Consider the following 26,564-nt stretch of genomic DNA (forward strand, 5'->3'; position numbering starts at 1 on the left):
TATGGGTCAAAATTACCGGTTCAGAGTTAAAACGAGATTTAACAAGGGTCTCGGTCTTCGTGACTTCAATTTATTATGGTTTTTTTCCAACGGCGGATTTAGTTGGTAGCAATAAAGTACGTTTTCCAAACGAAGTTAGCGTTACAGTGAAAGCAACGGAGTCGTCGGGGTTCGTGAAACTAGAGACGGATATCCAATCGGGATATCGAAGGTCAAGGAGCTATCACGGCACAAATTGGGTTACCGAGGACGGGGCGTATCGAGAAAATCCTATTTCCAACTCGCTATTTTTCTCCGGCCGAACCGAGCTTCCACGTTTTTATACCGGATAACAGCGCGAGTCTTTCCTGTTATCCGACCCGATCTTTGAATCTCCTCAACTTCGGCCAGTTTGTAACTACCCTGAGCTTTCCGACTTTACTCTGAAATCGATGATCCCGAGCGAATCCCACAAACAAGCTACTCCTTATTTTATGTCTGCCTTTTAATTCCAGATAACATCGATTAAAGACCTCTATAGAATTTTTTCCGAGAAAACTGCAATTTGGTACCTTACCGTGGCTAACGTCATTTGAACGAAGAAATTCTTAAATTTTTATAAGGGATGATTACAATGTGCTTCCTCTTTTTAGGATAGAATTCAAAATTTTAAACGATACGATTTTTAATATATGCAAATATTACGGGTTCAAGTTGCAACACATGAATTTGATTTGTAAATTAAAATCGTAAAATTAAATTGTAAAAATTGCTAAAATAAATTCGTAATTATTTCATTCTTCTAAATAATGTTTGGTATTTAGTATTTACGTCATTTACCATATGATAAATGAAAATAATGTAGAATTTTGTAGAAGAGAGTGTATTACATAATTTTAATAGATTTCACGTTGTTCGTTGCTCAATTACTATTCACCCATGCACCAATTTATTAATTGATACTTTTCTGTACTTTCTAACCCAGAAGACACTTCGCGTTGAAAAATGTGACGAGTAATAAAATTACTCTAAAATAATCAACGAAATTTGGAAATCGTTTGAGCGCTGTCTCTCGCAATTATTCGAAACGTTCGGCCCCATGGGTGCAAACGATCCTTCGTCGTCAGAAATCTGACGTGTGACGGACGCGAAAGAATCTCTAAAATGTCAGAGGCCAAAGCTGATCCCGGCTTTCGTTTATGTGATTTCACCGGAAGAAACCTACCTGCCAGACGGCCGTAACGCTGAAACATTCGCTCCACATCGGTCTTGCTGCACTGAAACGTGTTTAGATTCCCGACGAAAACCCGGGAATTCACCGCCTGTGGGTCCTGCGAATTGGTCTGGTTGCCCACTTTGCTCATCTTCATCGCCTGGAACAGAAGAATGTAACCGGATACCGGTTTATCGTCGAACGTGATTTGAGTGACGATGCAACGAAAAGTGATACAGTCGTTTTATTGGCCTTCCCCTTAATGGAACGTACCGAAGGCCGGTTCTCGTGTCACATGGCCACGTGGACGATTTTATGACATTTGTTCTCGGATTTAGACCATCTTCGCGAGACTTTTTATCGGTCCGCGCGTGGTCCTTTAGTCTTTCCGATTTCGGATACGGTGATACGGTGATACACGAATTGCTGGATAAATCGATTCCAAGCGTGGAAAAATGAAGGATAGCGAGGAAAAATAGTACAAGGAATACGAAGAAATTTTCGTTTTGGTATACGTAACTCCGTTAGTTATGACGGTCGTCATCGTGGTTACAAAGACAGAGAAATATTTGAGCTTTCCGTACATTGATTCGATTGATTCTATATTCGGAATAGATTTTAATTTTAATTTCAAGACTTTTAATTTCAAGATTACCATTGTCGGTTGCGGCAAGTATCCTCACCGTGATGGTGGTGCTAGAAGGGACGAAATGAAAAGCAAGGGATGCGTTTCGTTCTAGGCCTGCTAGTGGAATCATCACTAAGGATACCTAGTCTAAGGCGGGGATACTATTGCAATGTTGGAAAATTCTATATATAGGAAACAGAGGGGTTTTACTGAGTAGTTATGACTAATCTCAAGGGGTGGAGGAATTTTTTGATATTCGAAGATTCATCTGCTACTCGAAATTTATCGTATTATGATAAAAGAGTAATGCCAATAGGTTTATTTAATAATAAAAATCGGTAGTTATAACTAAGCTGAAGGGGTGGAGGAATTTTTTGGTATTCGAAGATTCACTTGTTATTCAGAATTTATCGTATTATAATAAAACAATAATGGTAATAGACGTAATTAATAATAAAAATCGGTAGTTATAATTAATCTGAAGGGGTGGAAGAATTTTTTGAAGATTCTTTTGTTATTTAGAATTTATGGTATTATAATAAAACAGTTATGGTAATAGATTTATCTAATAATAAAAATCGGTAGTTATGACTAATTTGCAGGGGTGGAGGAATTTCTTAGTATTCGAAGATTCATTTGTTACTCCAAATTTCTTGTATTATAATAAAACAGTCATGGTAATAGATTTACCTAATAATAAAAATCAGCAATTATAACTAATCCGAAATTTATCGGATTACAATAAAACGGTAACAATAATAAATTTATTAACCCTTTGCACTCGACGATTTTTTCGTTACAGGAAAATAATAATTTGAAGACTTTCTGCCATAAGGTCGCCGATATTTTTAAAACGATAAATAAGAAATCGTATGCAATTTAAGATGTAGAATCATTTTACTTCGATATTGCACGCGTCGTTGGGTAATTCTAAATATGATGTATTAATTAATATCCATCTTTAGAATCTGATTAAATGGCGACTGAGAGACGCCTCTCGAGTGCAAAGGGTTAAATAATAAATATGCAGACACCGATTAGAAGAATTCCGATATTTCTCACCGAACGCGAAAAATCTGATCGTCGTAGCATGGTTATAAACTCCGTCTCTCGCACCGCCATGTACTTTATCCCGTCATTCGTAGGCACGATCTCCAATCACGGCAAAGTAAATGCCCATAATCAAACAGACAGGCCATTTGAATACCTGGCAACATTCGATCCAGACACGATCGAAATGAATATTAAACCAGCGGCATTTTTCCCAGTCGGAGTCGTAACACACAATTGGAGACAGCTTCGTCAAGGTTCGACGAGAAACCATCGTGTTTCCCGGCGTATAACAAGTTGCCCACGAGCTGCCGGTAACTTAATGAGATTCGCAGGCGTCCTTTAAATTGTCGAAAGACGCGCGACGCTCGTCGTATCGCGCGAGAAACCCGGCGAATTAATTAACGCGTTTGCGATTCCATTCTAAAAATCATGGCGTTCGACGTGCCGTGCTCGTCTCTCACCTACCACGGCATAATACGCCACAAAACTAATGAGATCGTTAGCCACGTCGTCGTTAAATACAACGCGACGCGCGGGCGTATCATCCCTCAGTCGCGCGACGCCGATTTCCATGGAATCGAGTTAATCTCGCGGATGATCACGTGTTAATTGGACAACGTGTGCCAATTCATAGCGCCGATATCACTGGGAAAAATATTTTTCAGCCGTCCTTTCATCGCATCAGAGCTCGATTACGGGCTGCTTCCATCGCTTAATGTTTTCGCTACCACGATTTTTGTCCGCCGCCATTCTCCATGAATATTATCCCTGCCTCTCTTTATCCCCATTTTTATTCCAGAATTATTCGAGGATCGATGCTGGTTTATAGATTACAATGTCGTTATTTTTTTCGTTCAAAATCGATTACGAATCGCGGAAGCGTTCGATACGCTATGGTTTCTCCCATAAACTGTGAGTTATCTTTTTCTGTAAAAGTTACTAGGATTCCTATATGTAGGACCGAATTTTGAATGGACTGACTTGAGATAGTATTATTGGCTTCTTAATAGAATAAAATAAGCTTATAAGTAGAATGATGACGGCTGGCTATGAAACAAAAGAGATTCGCTAACTGATCTTCCTTAACCCTTTGCACTCGATTTATTTCCAAAATTGTTGGATGTCAACTTGTATTTATTTTTAGCTAAATAAATTGAAGTAATTTACAGTGGTAGAATTCAATGCGTTATATTTATTTCATTTATTTTTATTATTATAAATTGATATGCGAGTTTTAGAGCAAATTAGTATTGTCACCTCTAGCGTGACATACAAAGGGTTAAACTGACTCTTATAAACTGACTTTAGACTTTGACACGCTGTCTTTGTCTGTCTTAGACTTTGGAATTCTTCGACTGACTGATGGATTCTCTTAGACTGAGCTGTTAGACTGACTTGAACTGCTTACACACTCTGACAGGCACACTGACTCACCTGCGTTCTTGTATCCTTGTTTAAACCATTTATTCTATCCCTTTTTCACACTCAAGCTTTCTTTCCCAATCATGCCTCTTTCCCCATAGCCTGTGGACCAGGTGGACCAGGTACTTCAAACACATGCTGCAGTCATAAACTAACTTCCATTCGTCTGGTGGTCATCTTTGTTCTAAGTTCAAACACTCCTGACACTTCTTCAAGGCCATACTCATTCCAATCCGACATAAATGAACGACAATAATCGTCGCGTGCTTTTTATAATGCATTTCATTCGTAAGGGATGTTTACGCGTCCAAACAGTATAAACTCTGAACAAAAGTCATTAGCAGAATACTCGATTGTACACGAAGAGAGAGAGAGAATATTTATTTAGAAATCGCCAAGTCTTTTGATCATTGCTACACGGTGAGTAGCGATCGACCAATATCGCGTTTCACAATTAGAAACATTCGGCTGGGAACAAATTTCGCTGAAAAGCCACGCGCTCGATGGCATTACCATTCAGCAAATGGCACGGTTGAATTATGAATTACATTAAACAAAAAGGTAATGCACTAGAACGTATAAAACGGTGGTTGAATAAACGCGTGTCGTGGGTCCTGACCGGCATCGAAATATCGAGAGATCGCGTTGCTGAGATTCATAAAATCGAAACGTCGCTTGTGCAAATCGTTAGTGGATTCGCGTGAAAAGTCCACGAGCGTAATTTGCCGGGTCTCGTCGATTTTCCTCGCGATGAAAAGACGGGAAAAATCGACGTACTCGCGCGGTTCTGTTTCAAAAATTGCCAGCGATACGGCAATTCCTTGCCGATAAACACCGATCGCGACGTCGCTGGCTAATTTCGACGTTTGCTTCAATATTTGCCCCGACCTCATATAAGTGTCCATATTTATCGTTCACGGTACTTTAATACGCCGTGGCCCGGCATTTTCCACGATTCGGTATCGATGACCACTTGATAATCTGTGGCGAACAAATACTTGCGAACTTCGCCATTCGAACCTTCCATATTCGAGATTTCCTCTTTGTATCCTGCGCAATTCCTTTGTTTCTCTTTTTCAGGAAAACATGGGGAAATATTATTGTACAATTCTCATGGGATAGTCCATGGGACATCTATTTTATTTTTTCTATTTTCTTCTCTGTCCTAATTTTACAAAATTTTTTTTATAATATTTCTTGGATCTGGTTACTCTTGAAAAAGGTATTAATAACGTAAAATTTGTCCAATTTTTCATACAATGATTCTGTTCGAAAGGAATATTTACATTTGGTTTAGTAACAAAAGATTGCGCGTATTTTAATAAAATTAAGCAGGTTTCGTTGGCGTAATTATTCCCGTAGTAATTTCACCAAAATTAGCATAAATTTAAAATCGCATCGTATCTCAGACACATCGGGATTCAATAAGGGATATTTGTAATCGAGAATTACAAATTCTATTCCGGCGAAATTGCTGTATTAAACTAAAATTACTTTGCCGTAAAAATTATCCGGATATGCAGATTAGAGTCGCGCGAGGAAATGAAAATACCGAATTACGATACGAGGTTTATGACAGTTTTTTGCAGAGTATATTAATGAACAATAACAACATCGGAATATATCGCGTAGTATATCCTGTAATGATATATATTATCGCGGCACATGCAACCACCCCTTAATATTGGCTTGATTGATGTCAGAGTAATTACTAGCGAACACGTTCAGTCAAGGGAAATTGGAGGTGCGTCTAATTAGTCCCGTACCGTGACCCTTCTCTAATTAGCATAAATAATAAGAATTTTCGTGGTCATTCCAAGGCTGAAGTTAGCCAGATCGCGATTTCGAATAGTATCCAGTAATTATATTTAATAGCTGATGTACCAAACAATTGAAGATTATAAATTTATTAATTTCTTTATTAATTATTGAATCCGTCAATTTGACGGAAGAGTTGCACCAATTATACGATAGTAACAGATTTAGTTGACTTATATTAAGCCTTTGCACTCGCCGATCTTTTCGTTACAGAAACATAGTAATTCGAAAACTTCTTGCCATAGAGTCGACAATATTTTTAAAACGGTAACTAAGAAGTGCAAATTAATTATAAGATATAGAATTATTTCACCTCGATATTCGTTAGACAATTTTAAATTCGAGATATTAATTAACAATGATCTCTAGAATTTGATTAAATGGTGACTGAGAGTCGACTCTCGAGTGCAAGGGGTTAATACTGTTAATATAATATATAATTGTTTTTAAATTAAATTAATCGTTAGAAAAAGCACGTGGTTTCCTTTACCTGTCAATTTGACAGGTGTCCTTAAAAATAGGTATACAGATAGCACCCGTAAACCTAGTGTTAATAAAACTCTTTCGATGCCATCGGCTAAATTTTACTTACGTATACACGTGCATTTGCGAAACCCCGCAACAGGTAATCACTTTTATCTTCCCGAGCCAATACTGTCGTTATTGAGTCATTAGTCATTTGACGGTCGACGATGATAGCGTGGCCAACGCGTGCTTATTTAGAATTCGACGTATAGCACAGAAAGCTCGCTATTAACACGTTGAACCACACGGTGGATATCAGTGACCCGCGCTTGTCTCCTCAATGTGGCCATGGTGGTCACCAGTGTCTGACGATACTAATTTTTTAAATTTATATTTGTTTCATTCTAACCATTCTTTGAAAATTTCAACAACGTAAATAAATAGAGAACTTTGAAAAGAAGACATTAATAACTTGCCTCACTGTTTTTTCCTTGCTATATTATTTGATAATTCGCTATTATATTCTAAGAATAAATTGGAAATTTTATTGTGCCCCCCTGAGCGTGCCATATAAAAAATTCGTGGCAATCAAAGTGTTAAATATAACTAGGGAACTGAGTTTTGAAATTTTTTAAAATTGGAATCCGAAAATTTGCAATATTTCCAGAACTCGAAGCGATAATTTTTATCTACCGGAAGAATATTTTATTTCAAAAAAGAAAGCTTGAAAAATCATTGGAAGAAGGATGACATATTTTTTCTTGGCAAAATTTCGAAAGCCTCGAGAATTTCGAATCCCCAGCGAGATGTTAACATTCATAACGATAATCAGAATTATTTTATTTTCTTTCATTCAAGATTCCAAATGTTCTCCCCTTTCTTCCCATTCTCGTTCGTCCATTGAGGATTGAAAACGGAAATTCAGAGCTCGAAAAGGAGCTGGAGAAAAGGCCAAACAACGTATCAAAGTGAAATTAGTTAAATACTCGTAAGATATTCAATCGTCGTGAAATGTCAAGCAACAAAGCGACGCTGAAAACCTAGGTGCGCTTTATAAAGGTTTCCATTTCTCCATTACAAGTTGACCAGATTCCGACCACGAGAATCGCGACGAAAGCTCTCGATGCGTTCCGCAAACGCTTTCGACGAACGGGGCAACATTTTTCGGCCACGTTAAATTCAATGCTACACTTAACGCGAACGATATTCCCGTGCAAACGACTCGTAGCTGCTCGTTAAAAAACTGGTCCCCAAAACTAGCGAAAAAGCTGATACTGCAACGGAAGACACGAAAAGTCGAGAAGATAAAAGTGAGCCGAAAAATCGGCGAAATAAAATAAGAAGAACGAGTAAATAAATAAAGGGAACAGGTGAGGCAGGAAATCTCGCGGTTTCTGGATGATACTGGTTGTGGAGGTTCGCGCGTTTCCGGTGGCCAATTTCACGCGAGGACGCTTGTACATGGCGGTAAAATCGAACTCGAAAATTCGAACGTAATATTTTCGGGCATCTCGAACACCCATAGTTACAGTTTTATTTTTGGTTTACGTTCCGTTTCGTTTCGTTGTCCCACCGCCGTGCGGCGTTCACTAAATTTCCATTACTTCCGGCTAGACGCGTGGAAAGCTCGAAAGCATTGAATAAAAGTGCGTGGCCGTATTGTTGTTGCCGTTGCCGATACGCTCCCCGGCGTCGTTGTTGCCGTGTTTTATTTTTTATTTTTTTTTTTTCTCTCCTTTTCCTCGCGTTAATGTTGTCGCCATACGCACGCTTTTAAATCGCCATGCGCGAGATAAATCGCGACGCTACGCGGCGCGTGTAGCGAGCGGAAATTTTTATTCGGACCCGGTGAATCGGCGTGCCAGGAAAATTACCGCGATTCCGCCAACGCGATACAAACACGACGTAAAATGTATAATGTCGCGTTTTCCTCGATGATCGTCGGGAAATAAAAACGAATCGATGCACGCCCACTCGCGATATTTCTATTTTAAAATTCAACCGTTCCATTCGTCGCAATTACCGTGCTGTGTTTCCCTGGAAAATTTTCCTGGACGTCGTATCGTTGCTTTCCATTATTTACGTGGCCATCCGCGACCTTTGTCTCGCCGAGATAAAGCTACTTCCTTTTCTTTTTTAATTTTATTTCCACGTATTTATTTGTTCGCTGTAATCCTTTGACGTTTCGTGAGAGGCATTTTAGCGACGCATTTTCGAAAAGGCGAGAGCAAGTGTTTACGAAGCTTGAAAGCTAAGTAGCCAATGGTAAATGTGGAATACGAAAGGCGCTAGGAATGCTCGTGACGAGTGCGAGATAAGGGCTATCATTTCCGCATATTGATTCGCATTTGCGACCAGCTATCGACTCTTTTACGATACCTTCTCCCTTTACCGACAAGAGAACCTAATGTCTTCATACCACTCCACCTTCGAAATTGACTGTACAGCCGAGTGTGATCTCTCTCGTGGAAAAAAGCTTCGTTCATTCCGGGAATTAAATCGCGATAAGACGAAGCGCAAGTGACAGCTGATTTCAGCAATTATAGCAACATAAAAGAAATTATGAAACTGTGCAAAGAGTAAATTGAGAAAATATTGCACGAAAATTTGGAAATCTGATGAAATATTTCCTCGGAAATTGATGATTAATGGACTTAATATTAATGGTGATAATAAATGGGATTAAACGGTTTAATAAATACATACAGGTGCTTACTGACCCATAAATTCGCGAGTATTTGGTAGGAAAATATCGAGGTGTGCTTGAACAGCAAACACGAAATTGCATGGGGATTTTTCGACGCCTAATTTCAGCAAAGGCATCTCGATTGGGGCGTATAGTTCGTGCACTTTTCGACGAATTACGGCATGAACAACGTCGACAGTGGAACGAGATTCTCGTCCACTGCAAACAAAAGTGTAATTAGAAATTTGAACGTTGTCGATTCACGCCGGGGCAAGAATCCGATTCCGAAACTTTGATGGAATTTCCCAACAGTGAACACCTGCGAATACGCTTTGGCCAATGTATCAAGAGACGTGGCACGATCCTTGCGAAATAAAATTATGCCCAACTTTAAATTGATACGTACGTTTTGGTAAACATTTTCGAATTTCTTCGAAACCGGAAATATCGGGAAAATTATTTACTTACGTAACGATTATTTATCCAAATTTTTTCAAAAATTCCCGTTGAAGAGATATGCACGTGTATGTATCTTAAATAATAAACATATGTGCATGGAATATTTATGGGCACAAATTATCCCCTTCCATTTAATATCTTATTCGCCTCCGTCGAAAACGAACGAAAAATTAAATATTTTATAGATTAGAGTAACCTGTCGATAAACAAAATAAATGGCGAGTATTTTATATATATTTTATTAAATTGGCCGCGTTTGTTTGGATATAGTACGATGACATTATTGAAATATATGTTAAACGTATTGGGAATTAAATAAAGAATTAAGAAAATGATATTTGAGGATATATACGTATTACGTGGACGAGGTCTCTTCGAGATAACTGTTAAAATAGTACATGCACAAATGACGTGCTTGAACCAGGGGGTGAAAGCTGTTATATCGATTCTGAGTCTAGGGACAGTTTCAAAGAACTGTTATTTTCTACAACCGTTATAAAGAATCAAAGTCAGTGAAGATATCGGTTTCAGTTACGGTTCCAGTAGATTTTAAAATATCGCTTCTTTATCGGCTTTCTTTCGATTCTGTATCGAATTCTGATACCCTGCTAAGTAGCGTAAATATATTCATATATGGGTTCTATTTGCGTGCAAATGGGTGATATTTATTAACAAATTTTTAAAAAATTAATTCAGTTAAAAAAAATTAATTCGCGTTAAAAAATAAAATGAATGTTCAAACGAAAGTGGATATTATAAAATAATATGGGAATGTAAATGACGCTATAATTTTTAAAAAACGACAAATTAAAGTTACAATATTACAAAATTATTAATGAACCGTTTAGAACATTTAATTGTAAATAAAGCGAGAGAATTAATAAATAATCGAATATTACTGGAGAAAATTAATTATTATCGGAATCGGAAAAAATCGGAACTTTTTGGTCAATCTTTATGGGCTACATAAAAGTTATGGCATCGGAGCTGGAGCTCACTTGCTGATTCGACTTTGGACAGGACGGGTCCAGACTTTAATTACGTTTGATCGGAGACGTGACAGCTTAGTGCAGTACAATAATGTAATTACTGACCCACTGTACCATTCCGTGTAATTTAATACCAACTCTTTAATTATTCGACAAACTATTACAATATAACATACAGTTGATCAAATGACGAAATAAAGCAACGTAGAATCGATACAGATAAAAACTTTGTTCGTTATAACATTTGCAACATCACTTTAGTTTTCCATAATTGTTTCAGGAAGAACCTTTGCATAACAGCTATGAAAAGTTACTTCTAAAACCGCTTTGACACTTGTCTGACCACATACGGACCGCTACTACTTGACACCTTGTCTTTCCAATTCTCATGCCCTAAACTTTTCATCCCATAAATTAATGAAATCAATCAATGACTCGGAACACCTGCACGTACAATTCCATTCAGTATAACATCAAAAAATTATTTATAACAAAAATTCGTGAAATCAAACACGAGTATGCTTGAACATGGTTTATCAGTTTCATTTTCACATACTCCGATTTATTTTTGAAAACAATTTCATTATTTCTCAACAAAGTGATACAGGAATTTCTTATTCCTTAGAAAATACTCTTCCTGAAGGAATTGTTCATTTCGATATTTCAAATTGGTCTTGTAGCGACCATCATTCTCGCCCTCGCCACTATAAGGATTCTGCCTTCAAGGACTGTCTTTTTTGGGAAACTCCCAGTTTCCTATATATATGACTTCCCGTCTTTCCAATAGTATCCCCAGTGTCTAAGGCAAGGGCCTGCTAAGCAAGCCTTACTGATGAGTCCGCTAGCAGGCCCGGGACGAAACGCATCCCTTCCTTTTCCTAACGTCCCTTCCAGATACGCCAACCACGGGGATACCTGTGACCAGCTGACATCAAAGGCCATGGGGGAGGACCCCCCACAGTCTTTCTTCAACATCCCCCTTTTTCAACATCAAGCCTAACCTCCAATAATCTCGCGAACGAATGAAAAATCTGAGAACGCAGATTTATATAAATAATAACGATGAAAATCGGAATGAAATCGTTGGTGAATCTTGAAACAAGAAACAGAGAAACGTAGAGCAGGAGGGAAAACACGATATCCAAACTTCTTACCGGCAGTTTAGCTTCATTTAAATATCCGCAGAAGCCAGCGCGTATGCAAGCAATACGCAAAGCCCGCGAAGATCCGATTCGTTCCTGGTTGTTGTTACGCTTACAACCAAAAACGGGGCTACGATTTCGTGTTCCGCGAGCAGCGCAGGCAGACGAGCCGGTACGACGGAAGTTCTCCAATTTTATAACGTTATTCAGCCGGCGTTCAAGTTGAATATGAAACGGGGGAATTAAAGCGGGGAGACAGGGGGGACGGATCCGTTTCGAAAATAGTATGAAAATGAGCACGGCAGGATGAAAACGAAAGAAGTTAAAGATCTCGGTGTTACGAGGAGACGGGCGCGCAGGATTCTCGAATTCAAACTTAATCTTTCGCCGCGATCATCGGAAGTGGAAGTTCCCGAGGGAGGCACGAAACTAAGAAGATTATCCATAATTTATGTAGGAAGTAAAACAAAGAGTGGACTGCCGCTGGTGGTGCTGTATAATTTCAGGTATCGTCACGTGGACTATCGTTCCGAGTTTCGCAATCTCGTTAATTCTCCTTCCTACGATTTCAAGACGCCCCATTTTCCTCGCCGTCGGTTAGACCAATCATGTATATTTATTTATTTACACCCGCAATTTCCAAGTCTCTGAATATCGGTTTAATCCGGAAACTGACGGATCCGCGAAGTTTATTCGCAGCCTGTTCGACGTCATCCGAGATTCGCGAAGGAATTCTTTGTACGAGTCGCAAGCTTCGAATTTCGACTCGTGAAATTTTCATAGAGATGCACTCGAAAGACGCGAGATGAATTTTCCAGAGGTTGTGTAATTCGGTAGAAGAAACGGGCACGAATGCGTCGAGGTTTATTTCAATTTTACCGCGGAAATAAAAATACCAATATCTGGCAGGAAATATCGATACACCTCGCTTACAGCTTCGAAATTTAAACGACATTTTTAGAACCACGATGGATTGAGTGGAATAAAGAAAATTTTGGGCAACTCTTAACACGTTGACCGCCATGTTGTTCATCGATGACCGCCGCTTGTCTCCCCAATAACGTGTTCTTCTGAAGATTTCTTGTATAAACGAGAAAATTGACAACTAAAGATGCTATGTACCTAATTTCACAAATTTCTGCTAAATTTTTATCTCGGTAAGATTCGAAAGTCATCGATGACCGACATTTGTCTCCCAATAACGCGTTCTTCTGGAAATTTTCTGTATAAACGCGAAAATTGACAACTAAAGATGCTATTTACCTAATTTCACAAATTTCTGCTAAATTTTTATATCGGTAAGATTCAAATATTATAAATATCTTCAATCCTCGAATTTCTACTTGATTCAATTTCGCTCGTCGATCCTCATTGTCTCCTTAATCTCGCGATAATTGATATTTTCCTACTATCGTTACAAGCGTGACAAAGACACGTATCTAATTGGAAAAGTAGAATAAAGAAAAATAAAGGAATCTCTGTTTAATATGTTGACCGCCATGTTGGTCATCAATTACCGCCGCTTGTCTCCCCAATAACGTGTTCTTCTGAAGATTTCTTGTATAAACGCGAAAATTGACAACTAAAGATGCTATGTACCTAATTTCACAAATCTCTGCTAAATTTTTATCTCGGTAAGATTCGAATATTATAAATATCTTTAATCCTCGAATTTCTACTTGATTCAATTTCGCTCGTCGATCCTCATTGTCTCCTTAATCTCGCGATAATTGATCTTTTCCTAGTATCCTTACAAGCGTGACAAAGACACGTATCTAATTGGAAAAGTAGAATAAAGAAAAATAAAGGAATCTCTGTTTAATATGTTGACCGCCATGTTGGTCATCAATTACCGCCGCTTGTCTCCCCAATAACGTGTTCTTCTGAAGATTTCTTGTATAAACGCGAAAATTGACAACTAAAGATGCTATGTACCTAATTTCACAAATTTCTGCTAAATTTTTATCTCGGTAAGATTCGAATATTATAAATATCTTTAATCCTCGAATTTCTACTTGATTCAATTTCGCTCGTCGATCCTCATTGTCTCCCCAATTTCGCGATAATTGATCTTTTCCTAGTATCCTTACAAGCGTGACAAAGACACGTGTTTAATTAAAAAGTAAAGTGAAAAAAAAATAAAGAAATCTTTGTTTAACACGTTGAATAACACTGTAGTCACCAGTGTCCAGCAGCGATACTAATTTTTTAAATTTATATTTGTTTCATTCTAATCATTCTTTCAAAATTTGAACAACGTAAATAAATAAAGAATTTTTAACAGAAGACATTAATAATTTGCACCATTTCTTCCCTCCTTATATTATTTTATCGTGGCCCCTTAAGCGTGCCATATAAAAATACTTCGACTATTCGGAGAAACTTGGAAATCGAAATCCACGGTAGCGATCTAAAATTTATTTATTTATTTCAATGGATTAAAACCCTGTGCTGCAAACTACAGGAATACGAGGGCGGTTAACATGTTGACTGCTATAGTGGTCATCAGTGACCAGTGCTTGTCTCCTCGGTGAGGTCATGGTGGTCACCAGTGATTCTAATTTTTTAAATTTATATTCGTTTCATTCTAACAATTTTTTGAAAATTTGAACAACGTAAATAAATAGAGAATTTTGAACAAAAGATACTAATAATTTGCACCATTTTTTTTTTTCTTTTATGTGGCAATATTATTTAATAATTCATCATTATATTATAATAATGGTAATTTTATCGTAATCAAAGTGTTAATTCCTCAATTCGGTGCTTCGATAACTTCATTCTGAAAAATGAATCGTAACGTATTCGACGAGAATAAAAATATCGATTTACGATAATTTCGCGTGTCATTCGCGCGAATTAAAAGAAGAGAAGAGCAGACGAGATTAGGTGATTATTCGACAAAGCTGGAATGCTGGTCAGGCGTACGGCTAATTATTCGACCGATATAAATTAAGGTCGCGCATCGAAGCAGGATGCAACGCTGGTGTTCCTCCGCAATTATTAGGTCAAAGAAGCACGTGATTATTAACGAAGGCGAAACAAGCAATTCCAGCCGGCGGACAGGCATACAAATTCGTGGGAACGACCGTGTCCGGCATTAGAGTCCCAGCTCACGAATCGTTGCCTTCTTTTCTCCTCGAGAACCGAACACATGGACGAACCACTGGACCAGCGGACGCATCTGCACGAACGGTCGGACCAAAGAAGAATCCAGGATACAGTGTTTTTAAACCGTATCCTGTCTCTCGGTTCCATCGTTAATATTAACGATCAAGCTTCCGCTGGATAAATTTTTCGAAAGGTTACGCACCGTGTATCCGTCCACGCAGGCTGGAATTGACATATCGAAAAACGAGAGAGAAGAGAGGTTAATGGAAGGTACGAAGTTTCTCCTTTCAATGGTAGTTCAAACATTTCCACAATCGTTTAAAAAAAAAAAAATTTCAATGGGAATTAAATTGAATTTTCTTACTCGGTTAGCACCTGTGTTTGAAACTTGTAATAATTCCTGGATTCGATGAAAAATATATTGTCCACGCTATTTCTTTGCCGAAGAAATACAAACGTTTTCATTATCAATGGTGTGCAAAATTTCGCTGAAAATTAAATCGAATTTTTCGTTATTTTTCGAAATTTTTAATATTTTCTATACTCGGTAACGTATGCTTTTATTTTCCGATAGTGATTTAAATGATGTCGTGATTATCGAAAAAAGAGCAACGAATTTGATGCTATATTTCCAGATTCGCGAAACACGTGGTTTTGTAAAATTCTAAATCGAATGGTTCTCCCTTTAATAAGAATTCCGACGTTGTCAGGATCGTTTAAAGAATTTCTATGGGGTTTAAACGAACCGTCCACGATTGAAAGCCAGAAGAATTTCTAAATTCGACAAAAATACATGGACCTGTCCATTTCTGCCATAAATCCATCGCGCACTCGAAGAACTTCCTATCCGACTCATCCCCTGAGCCTAGCAAAATACTAAAACCGGCGGGAAAATAAAAGCAACGGCCTGCGAAACGTTTTAACGTCGTTGCACAGGGGGAAAAAAGTTCGCTCCATCGAATGATGAACTTCCCCTTTCCTGCCACGTAGGAAATTGAAAGAAAAGCGCGAGAAAGAGCGGGAGGAGGGAGGGAGAAAAATGGCGGAAAATTCGGTGTAAGAACAAAGCGTGATCCGCGGGGATAGGGAAGGATGCATTAACGAATTAAATGGGGCACAAAGGGTTAATATTCGAAATTTCACGCATCCGACGTGAACCTTTCCCTCGTCCGATTGTATCTAAGCATAATGAGCTACTACAATTGCCTTCTCCCGAGCAAAACGGTAATCCAGCGTCGCTTTGAATGCGCTCGTTACGAATCTATATAGCCTGGCCCCTCTCTTAAACACGGAATTTGGTGGCAATTGTACGATACGCGATTTCGAAGTCACTGCCGGATTGTGGCCGGCAATGGCCGGATAGAAATATCGGCAATTTAGCCACGGCCCGCTTTTGAGAATACGAAACTCGATTTACACGACCATTATACGGCCACTCGTTTCCACTTTATTCAACGATCTCGATACGACCCTCTGACTTTTAACCAATGTCCATCGAACGCTCATGGTTTCTGCTTATTATATTCGCTACGGAAATTAATTGAATCACGATTAATTGAAAATCGGTGATTTTCAGCAAAGAACGAAAAATATTAGGTGTACCGGAAAGTTCTGTCCGTTTTTAAAATATATAATATATATTATATATTCTAAATATATAGATATACATAGATAATAGATATTATATATCTATTGAATATAAAATATATAAAATAATAAGAATTCTCGATCTCGTTCTACGTTTTTCCTCTGATTTTCATTCGATTCACGCTGTAAGATTGCTATATACTACCCTTGTTCGTCCCTCACTGGAATACGCTTCAATTATACGGTCTCCAAAAAGCTTCAATCACGAAATCATGATCAAGAGAGTGCAGCATAAATTTCTCAGGTTTCGTGCATATAAGCTAAACAACCCAATATCAATTTTTGATCATGTTTACTCAGCGATATTAAATACTGTCAACCTGGAAACATTGTCTGCACGAAGAAGAATAGCTGACTATAGTTTTATCTTTAATTTAATTAATAATCGCATTGATCGCTCCTCTCTTCTTACGCAAATTGATTTCTATGTGCCAGAACGTGTACCGAGATCTAGAGCAGGTTTTCATATACATATGTCCAGATCTACATATGGATTAATTAATCCAATTTATCGTATTATTCCTGACTCAAACGCTCTTTATAATCGTATAGATTTTTTTATGGGTCTTTACAAACTTTCAAAAGACAATTACGGATGATTATCGATTAAAGCTATTCCTCCTGAACAAAGCATTTATAAGCACGTCCCTTCGGTGATATATTATGTATAATTTGTTTGCTTCTCTTTTATACGTGAAATTTTATGTAAATCGACTACGGTCTGTTTTTGAATAAAATAATAATAGTAATATTAATAAATTTTTTATACCGTGAATAAACTTTATTGAATAATAATTGCCATCATTATTTATGACTTTTTACCAGCGTCATGGAAATTTGAATATCCCATTTTTAAAAATTGTCTTATCCCTAGAGGCAAAAAATTAAACCAGTGCTTATCTGAAATCTTCGTTTTTGAATTATTTATCCTGCAAAAAATTTTATAAGGACAGAAACAAGTAATAATCAGAAGGTGCTAGATCAAATATGCGTCAAATAAATATGCGCATAATTGTTGCAATTTGTTGTAACTGGAACGGACAGATCTTTCCGGCACACTAATAATTGTGAAATTTTCAAACGTTTCAACATTCTCTCAGTTATTTTCCTTCTTTCTTTTTTTTTCAGAACGTTGATTAAAATTTTACCGTAATTATGAAAGTAAGTAAGTTGCATATGTTTCGTTTTGAAATATTCGATGTTTCGAGCTTGAAATAATATTGCATTTTATCTTTGACCTATATCGCCTTTTACAATTACCGGTAAAAATGTCCGTTTAATTTTTATTACCACGAGTACTGCTACCAGGATACCATTTCGCGTTTCGCATACGGGCAATGAAAATAATATTTCAGTACAGCGATAGGTATAAAATAAATTAAATTCGACGTTTATATAATAATAATTTTTACGCGTAATAATATCGCACGTGTCCTAATTTTTATAGATTCATTACGTATCGACTTCGAACGTTTAAAACGTGATCCCAATAGTAACATGATATAGCAACTTGTCACGGTGGTATCCATCGTGTAATTGTAAAAGACATATGCAATTTCGGCCATTGATAAATCAGCGGCTAAAGTGACTATACCTTCGTCAACGTTGTGATGTAAAAAGAAACGAAGGAACAAGGAAATTGCTTTTATTCGACGAGGACGAAGAATCATTTTCTTCAACGCGACAATTTTTCGATTCCTCGAATTGAATTTCACCAAGAACGAGATAAAAATTTTATTTCGCCCCGGGAATAATATTCCTCAAGAAAATCGTATTCCAATTTAATTTCGCGAAATGTTCCGCTTTCTGCTTAATCTCGTCTTATTTTTCCGTTGCTCGTGTTCCGCCTCGAAAACATGACGGAGAGATCAAATCGAATCTGCCCTGTTCTTCGGTATTAATCTCGCCATTCTTTGTCGTCTTCTCTGGCATTTACTTCATCCCCGTTTATTCCCTTTAATGGCGTTCAAACGTTTGGTAAATGAAATTACTGCATAAACTGCGCTAACCTTTCGTTCAATGGCGGACAAAAGTAAGCATTCGAAACTCATTGAATGGCAATTGATAATATTTTTATTGGAATATGTTAAACATCCCTCAACTCGCGGCCACGTTTCCAATGAGATGCGCGATCCGTGAAAAGATGGCGGAGCTTCCATCAACGGATGTTGAATAAGAAATCGTTTTTAAAAATTCAATGGACGTTTGGGATTCCTCAATGATCAACATTCGCCAACAATCGCGTATATTTATCATTTCTGTAACGAATTACAGACGTACATAGCCTATAGCAAGTATACCGAACAATTTCGCCGTTTTCACCAAGTTTCAAAGTCTCGTGAAATTCTTTTGTACAGCGAACATTCTAAATTGAGGAAACTTGCAAAACTATCTTCGATATTCTTTCGTTAGGAAGTTTAAAGACCAAGAAAGGAGCCTCGCAAGCAACTTTCAAACATTCGAGAAGAGAAATACCCGCGTGAGGGGAAAATTTTAAATTACGTAACGACGATGACTTGGGCCATTTTCATCGAAACGAAGAAAAGAGAAATCCGGAGCCAATTTTTACCAATATTTACGAATTTCTCATGGTGCGCATAAACGTAAGGTACGAAGAAACTTGACTAATTCAAAATGCTTTATTACGTTGTGGATTTGGGTATTTATAATAGTTTTGGCTGATGGTGGGATTATTGGTATTATTGCATTATGGGTCCTAGGGGTAGTTACAGTTTGAGTGATTCATTAGGGCTGTTTCAAAGGTCTAGGACTACTGGCCGACTATTCTTGGCTGGTACTACTGGTGTGTCACGATTTGTCACAGGGGCAATGTCTGAAACCCCTGTATGTTTAATTAGTTACGTTACAAAGTCATCGATGGTAGACTAGGAATAAGCCTAATAGCAGATTCCAGAGATTGATTCAGAAAAATCCTAATCCACGAGTCTCTTTCTCTCTTTCGCGTGACAGTGTCGAGAAATTTTTCCCATAAACGTACGAAAATATGGAAAATTCTTAGGTCCCAGTACCACGATCTCCACGCGACGAGTTTATCTTCCGATTATTCTGATACTAATTTGGTGAACGTTTCCACTGGCACTGGGAGAAGAGATAAAAGGACCGAGTGGAAAAATCTTGAGATCCTCCGTCGTCTAGCAGTACGCGGGGATTTCATTAATTTTCTCCCTTACACGTTGTCCAAGCATCAGCGGAATAAAAGCAAGATGTAAGTGAGAGGTGGGCGAGTACCGAAATCCAATTAACTCTTAATTTAATTAAAAAACCGACCGCGATACGTGGAACGCAAAAAGTTTACGTTAAATATAAAAAATTACTTCTCGCCATGCGACGTCGTGAATAAAATTTTTGTCCCGACCTACCGCCGTCCCAGTTCCATGCATTTATTCCTGAAACGCCCTAATTTAAGAATAACAGAGAGAATAAACCCCCGTGGCGCACGGTGGGGGACGAAGAGAGAGGAACGGGCACACAGGGTGTGTCGTAAAGTTTGCTTGTTACGAAATTCTGTAACGACGATGCAGCAACGACCGTGAATAAAACGCGGTCGGAAAGAGGCCCGATGTTAATGCGAAGGAAAAGGCGTCGAATGAATGCAGATTTCCGAAAACCAAGGAGAACGTATTCTCTGAGAGCTAAGGAGAAATTTATAGTTCGCGACGCCTTTGAATCCTACCGTCTGTTCGCCAGAAGAAAATTAAACGATACATTTTGCATTGTATCTGTTAACAGATACCTTCGCGTCCAATATCCTATATACAAATTTCGAATTTATTTCGTGGAATTTTTTAAATATTTTCATTTCCACGTTCACAAGATTCTGTATATTATTTCACATGCAGTACACAGAACGTTTCAAAGGGCCGATGTGCAAAAAAAAAAAGAAATTTGCAGTTCCTATGCAGTATTCCACAAACGTTCCATTTACCCCCGAATTCTCGAATATTTCTTCCCACGCGTTTCCAAAATTTTATATACCATTTCCAGCGCGCGCTTAAGCTCAAAATTTAAATTCAACACGCACGCTTTGGGATTATTCGAACACTGCTTTGCCATGTCTCCTTACCAATATTTTTTCCTTTTTTTCCTTTTAATTAGAATTTATTTCACGTCAGCCCTGTTGAGGTTTCTTACACTTTTAATACTGGATGACTGTTATTATGGATGAAAGCTTATTATAGCGTGAACGTTCTTTTTGAAATGTGTTCAATTCATACTTCGCGCCTTAAAGAGCCACAGCGTGTTGGTAACCCTTGAAACTAACTATACATTCTACGATACTTATTTGCAATAGATCTCTAATAAAATCTATATTAATCGCTATAAACACATGGTTATATTATTGACACCCTGTTTCAACTTCCATCTTCTGATATTATATTAACCCCTTGAGCTCGACGATTTTTTGGCTAAAGAAGGGTACTAGTTGACAAATTTTCTGGTATAAATCTGTCAATATTTCGTTGAGCAATAAATAACAAATCGTATAGTAATTAACACGTAGAATGATTTAACTTCGATACCTCGGACATTATTACATTATCTTAAATTTGACATATTAATTAATATTAATCTTCAAACGGTTAATATATACAAATCAGAAATAACATTTCGAGATGTATTCTAGTCAAACTGTTAACACTTCTCCACGTACATACCATCTACTACCGATCAAAATTATAAAACAGAGCCCCCCATAATTACCATCATAATTCCGTAAGTAATTTACCCGTTCAATAGAATCACCCTGTATATCTGCACCACACATCCGAGCCACATCCAACAAAGCCACCTCTCCACGATGAAGCACAATATCAAATTCCTTTCCACGGTGCCTTCTCTTAACCCGCTCTCTCCCTCTCGTCATTCGATTCTGCGAGCTACGATAACCGATTACAATTTTCATCAACAAGGATATGCATTATGTACGCGCGCGCTCATTATCGAGGCATGTGACATCGAATCTTCTGAAACATTCACGGTCCTGGTTCCTTCGCGTTTCCGCCGACGACGACGCATCGGCTGAAAATTAATTTCTCAGCTAATAACCCGTGCGCCGGGGCGCATCGGATACGGTGAAAAATGCAACGGGTCACAGGGACGAAATTCGCGGCAGGGGCGGCGACACCGGGGACGAAACGGGGGCGCCAGCGGCGGGAAGAAAAGGGTCGGGAGGGAGGGGTTGCAGCCACGGCGTGAATCGCGGCAACTCACCAGAATTGGATCAGTTGAATTATACTTGTATGATTCATTAGCGTCTCACTCGGCGAAACAATAAGTGAATTACCATATACATTGTGCGAGATAGTACACGACAGCGTTTCGCGTGTTTTTGTCGTCTGTGAGCGCGGCGCGGGAGAACGGGCACAGACGCATTGTTCGCGGGGAAAGTGGATTACCTGGACGAGACGCGAGCAGACGCGATGATACTTTCATCGGTGAGTTGTTTTTCGAATCGATGCATTGTTCTCGCCGACGTTTATTCGCCCGACTGTCCAACGCGAAACGTGTCCCCGTCGTTTTTGTGTAGCCAAACCGCGGCGTCGATCCCCTCACGGGAATTCGGCTCATCGGAGGATCATCGGGACTCTCGTAATCCTTAAACGAGGTCCCGTTTAAAGGGACATTCCTGCGTCACGTCAGTCCGTCACGATGTCCTTTTCACCTTTCAGCCGATTCGATGCAACGACCCAGCGAACAGGTACAGGAGGCACTCGCTCGCGCAAATAAGTGAAATCGTCATCGACGCATCCTGGGACCTTTCAGTTGCATTTATAGTCGGATGATTATCGCAGGATAAACCGTGGCACATTGTGAAGAGGATGAATTTTGTTCGACGGCTCGGTGAAATTTCGATGGATATGGGAAATATACGTATAAATTATATATGTAGGTCTCTTCATTTCCGATCTTTTCGCGGTGTTAATCAATACTCTACCGAATTTCTCTTTCATTATGTTGATTTTGCCTCTGCGTTGCGTGTACGTTATTTACTCTTCAATCCGAGCATAGTTCCATAAAATTTAATATACGTGGCAGGATATCCTGCAATCTGCTAACCCCTATAAACGAATCTCTCGGTGGCTAAACCGTTACTAACAGTGGCGATAATAACGATACCCATATCGTGAAAAATTAAACGGATCACCAGTGATACACGGGACACACAGAATAGCCAAAAAGAATTAACCAGTTGCGGACGGAGAGGTTTTGAGTGAACTGTACCATGGGGCCACTGACGCGATAGGCATTCAAAAGTACCAGCCCCCATTTCTACTTAAATATAATTTTCGTTCATAGCGATACTGTCAATAAGAACATGAAACAGTCCATCACTTAACTTGGATCGTACGGTCCTAGGGCCGCAACAGCGGACGCATATATGACACATTTATGTGGGATTGGAATAAGCACGGCCCTGAAAGAATGTCAAGTGTGTTTGGGCTTAGAACGAAAGTGACCGCGTGCAAGAGAATTGACTGCAAAGAATGTTTATGGCAGAATCGAGTGAAAGTTTAGGGATGCGTCCAGCGTGGTTGAAGTACCTGACCCACCGACGTTGCATGGGAAATGGGCATGATTGGAAAGGAAAACCTTGGTATGGAAGACAGAATGAATGCTTTAAATAAGGGTGCAAGGGCGCGAGCAGCTCCAGTCTTCGGTCTCCAGTCTTTTAACAGGTCTTTAGGAGTTCTTAAGCTAGTATCTAATCGTGTGCCAGTATGACAGTAAGAAGTCGAAGTCGAACGAACCCATGGCGAATCCCTCTTGTTTCATATCTGTCAATCTACGTATAAGCTTATTTTATTCTATCAAGAAGTAAACAGCGCTACTTTAGCCAATCCACCCAACCCGATCCTACATTTATGAGTCCCTCGGACCTATCAGTTGTTTCCACTGAACGCATATATGCGGCGCTCGTCCGCAAAGGGTTAATTCTTCCTAACTTTACGTCGATACGAACGAAGCACGCACGCACACACCGCCATTATTTTTCTAACTGCAGCTAAATAAACATTTTACCTGCTGTAGGAATATATAAGATTCAAATCGAAGCGACGACCCCCTTGATCCGCGATCAATGAACAAAGGAGGCCTATCCTTAAAAGGGCAGGTCGAGAAGCGTACGGGACAGTTCCGAAACAGTGCTTTGAGGGGAGTTACTGAGAGACAGTGTTTAGGAAAGAGTATTAGCAGACAGTTCTTGTTGAATATTGTAGTATCGCAGGATTTCCACCTCGTGTATAGGTAACTTTAGCTTAGAAAGTCACCGAGGGTTCGAAGGCCAGGTCGGTTGGAAAGACCCCGGCGATGCGTCAGGCCCTTAACATGACCATATTTGGTCATATTGGGGGAGGCTTTTGGAAAACGTATACAGATTGGGAAAGATATAAAAGACGGTAAAAGTGGTTAATGAACAGTTCTTGGGAAAGGTGATTGAAAGAGAGTACTTGGGAGACAGTTCTTTAGAGGAGTTCTTAGTTGCGTTTTAGTTGTGAGTCATTAGTTGTAACTGGCTGATTGTGAGTTGTCATTGTGTTGTTGAGTTGAGTTGTAGTCGATATATAGATTCGTATGCTTAGTCGTCACCCACGTATTGTTAATCATTTATTATTACCATTGTTAATTAATAAATAGTTCTATTATATTACCAACCACCACCCAACGTCTCTACAATATTATTAACCCCTTACACTGTTAATTTTAATAAAACCCTCAGATTTATCGACGAATATAGCAACGTTTATCAGTCAGTTAGAGCATCTGTTATGCAAATATCGTGGCGCAGTGAAAGGCTTAATACATGCTTTATCCCGAAATGATATAACATCCCCTATCACGCGCTCCCACGAGCATCAAAAATCGTTCTTTCCTCCGCAACCTGTGTCCCGATATTCCCGACGAATCTCGGAACAACCGTTTCCTAGCCTCGTCTCGCGTAAACAGGATACTCGACAACACCCCATACATCATTGAAGCGTAGAACAGACGACTGCGAACGAGAGCCATAGCGAATCGATCTTGCTTCGTTTAGCGATAAAGAGACGTGCTGGAATCAGCCCGGCGTTCCGTCGCAAAACCGGCGAATATCATTTGAACATTATCGCCTGTGTACAGAGTGGCGAAGGAAATGTAAATCACGGGCCGCACGTATCGTCCAGAGGGCTGTCATTCGAACCGGTGATTATCATTAATCGCGCGAAATTAATGGGGCCTGAATCGCGTATGGGGCGTGTTTCACGCGGCGAACTGCGACTGGAAGGGGTGGCGGAGGGCTTAGCGTAAATTCTTCCTAAGTGCAGGGTAAACGATTACGCCAACTGCTTCACGGCTGAGCTATGAACAGGCTCGAGCGAACGGTGAACGGGAGCAAGCCGAGTGAAAGTTGTGCAAATGTTTACAGTGGAAGTGAACTGCGGCAAGGAAAACGCGCGGGGGTAGCGAAAGGGGTGCGGAGAAAACAGTGCCGCCATCCGTTAAGTTATTCAAAGGTGGAGAACGTCGAAGAGCCTTCCTAGCCCTTTCCAGGATGAACTGCGACCGAGCGGAGGTAATTTTATTAGAGAAGTGCTCGCTCCTCGACTACGTTTGCTCGATTCGGCTTGGAAACGCGACAGCTACGCAAGTGTCGATCGAATTCTTTTCCTTTTCCCTTTTCTCCCTTTCTACTTCGTCCGTTCGTTCATTCGATTAGACTGAATTTATTTCGCGGTACATCTGTACATCCGAGTCCGCGGGCTCGGAATATTCACGGGCAAACGTTTAGGTCGGTTTGAAAATATATGTCCACGTCTCCTCGTGTAATTTTTGGCTTCGGTGGAAACACGAATTTCATACTTGTATATATTTTCTTTGATTTAGCTGCTCCGTGAAATAATAGCCGCGCTCTGGCTGACTATAGGCCGACCGCTTCTACTTCCTCGTTATTTCTGTTGCGGTATACTTCTGCTTGGTGTACTTTTGCCTCGGAAGGTAAACAATTTTGCTCCATCAGGAAGCAAAGGTGTACCAAAATGCAATTTATTTGTTAAATAATAGGAAATTTTCAGTTTAGCTAACTATAATATATATGTTGAAGGTTAGGATTCCACGTGGATAAAATGATTATATAATATAAATTACTAAAGAAAAGCTTTATCTATTTATATATGTATATTAATATTCTGTACGCAGATCTTAATGCCATATTTGGATTTTATTTTTATTTTTAATTTACTGGACACACCACGCTTACTAAGAAACAATTGACACTCATGCTCACTCTTTCTCGATCATTCACATATGCCGGTTCTCCATTCACTTGTGATTCGTACCAATCGAAACATTGCTACCAATAATATATATATAGAAATATTTCATATTTTCAAGTTCTATATAAATCCGTTTTAGGTTTAACCCTGTCACAGTGTGGTAAAATTATGAATTCAGGTCCAAAAATGTCCAGTTCATTTTCTTATGTTCGAAAATACTTCGATATGTAATAAAAAATTAAAAGAACGTGTTTCATATGTATCCTGTTAGTAATTAGTCAGTGTATAGCACGGGATAAACTGTCAATGGGTTAACCCTTTACACTCGACGATTTTTTAGCTAAAGGAGAGTAGGAGTTCAAAGATTTTCTGCTGTAAATCTGACAATATTTCGTTGAGCAGTAAATAAGAAATCGTGTAACAATTAACACAGAGAATTATTTGATTTTGATACCTTCCACACCATTACGTTATCTTAAATTTGACATGTTAATTAATATCAATCTTCGAAATTTTATCAAATGGCGAGTGAAGAGTGTCTCTCGAGTGCAAAGGGTTAATATGTACAAGTCAGAAATAACATTTTGAGATATATTCTTGTCTATTAATTATCAATCAATTAATTAAAATGGAACGCCTAGCCCTAAGAATTTTACAGACTCCATCACACCTTATACTTAACT

The 26,564-nt window shown here is 38.9% G+C and overlaps 1 protein-coding gene across 4 annotated transcripts in view; it reads right to left on the reverse strand.

Moving 5' to 3' along the window:
* The window catches only part of LOC108556251 (uncharacterized), a 417,682-nt gene that overhangs the window by 134,710 nt on the left and 256,408 nt on the right, over positions 1–26,564 (reverse strand). For all 4 annotated transcript variants that reach the window (XM_017912262.1, XM_017912261.1, XM_017912263.1 and 1 more), the window contains one exon: positions 1,205–1,352. In XM_017912262.1, coding sequence (XP_017767751.1) covers positions 1,205–1,352 — 148 coding nt within the window. The remainder of the gene's footprint in view (positions 1–1,204; positions 1,353–26,564) is intronic.

This window comes from Eufriesea mexicana, unplaced genomic scaffold (assembly GCF_001483705.2).
Source record: "Eufriesea mexicana isolate 0111107269 unplaced genomic scaffold, ASM148370v2 scaffold377, whole genome shotgun sequence".
Lineage (NCBI taxonomy): Eukaryota > Metazoa > Arthropoda > Insecta > Hymenoptera > Apidae > Eufriesea > Eufriesea mexicana.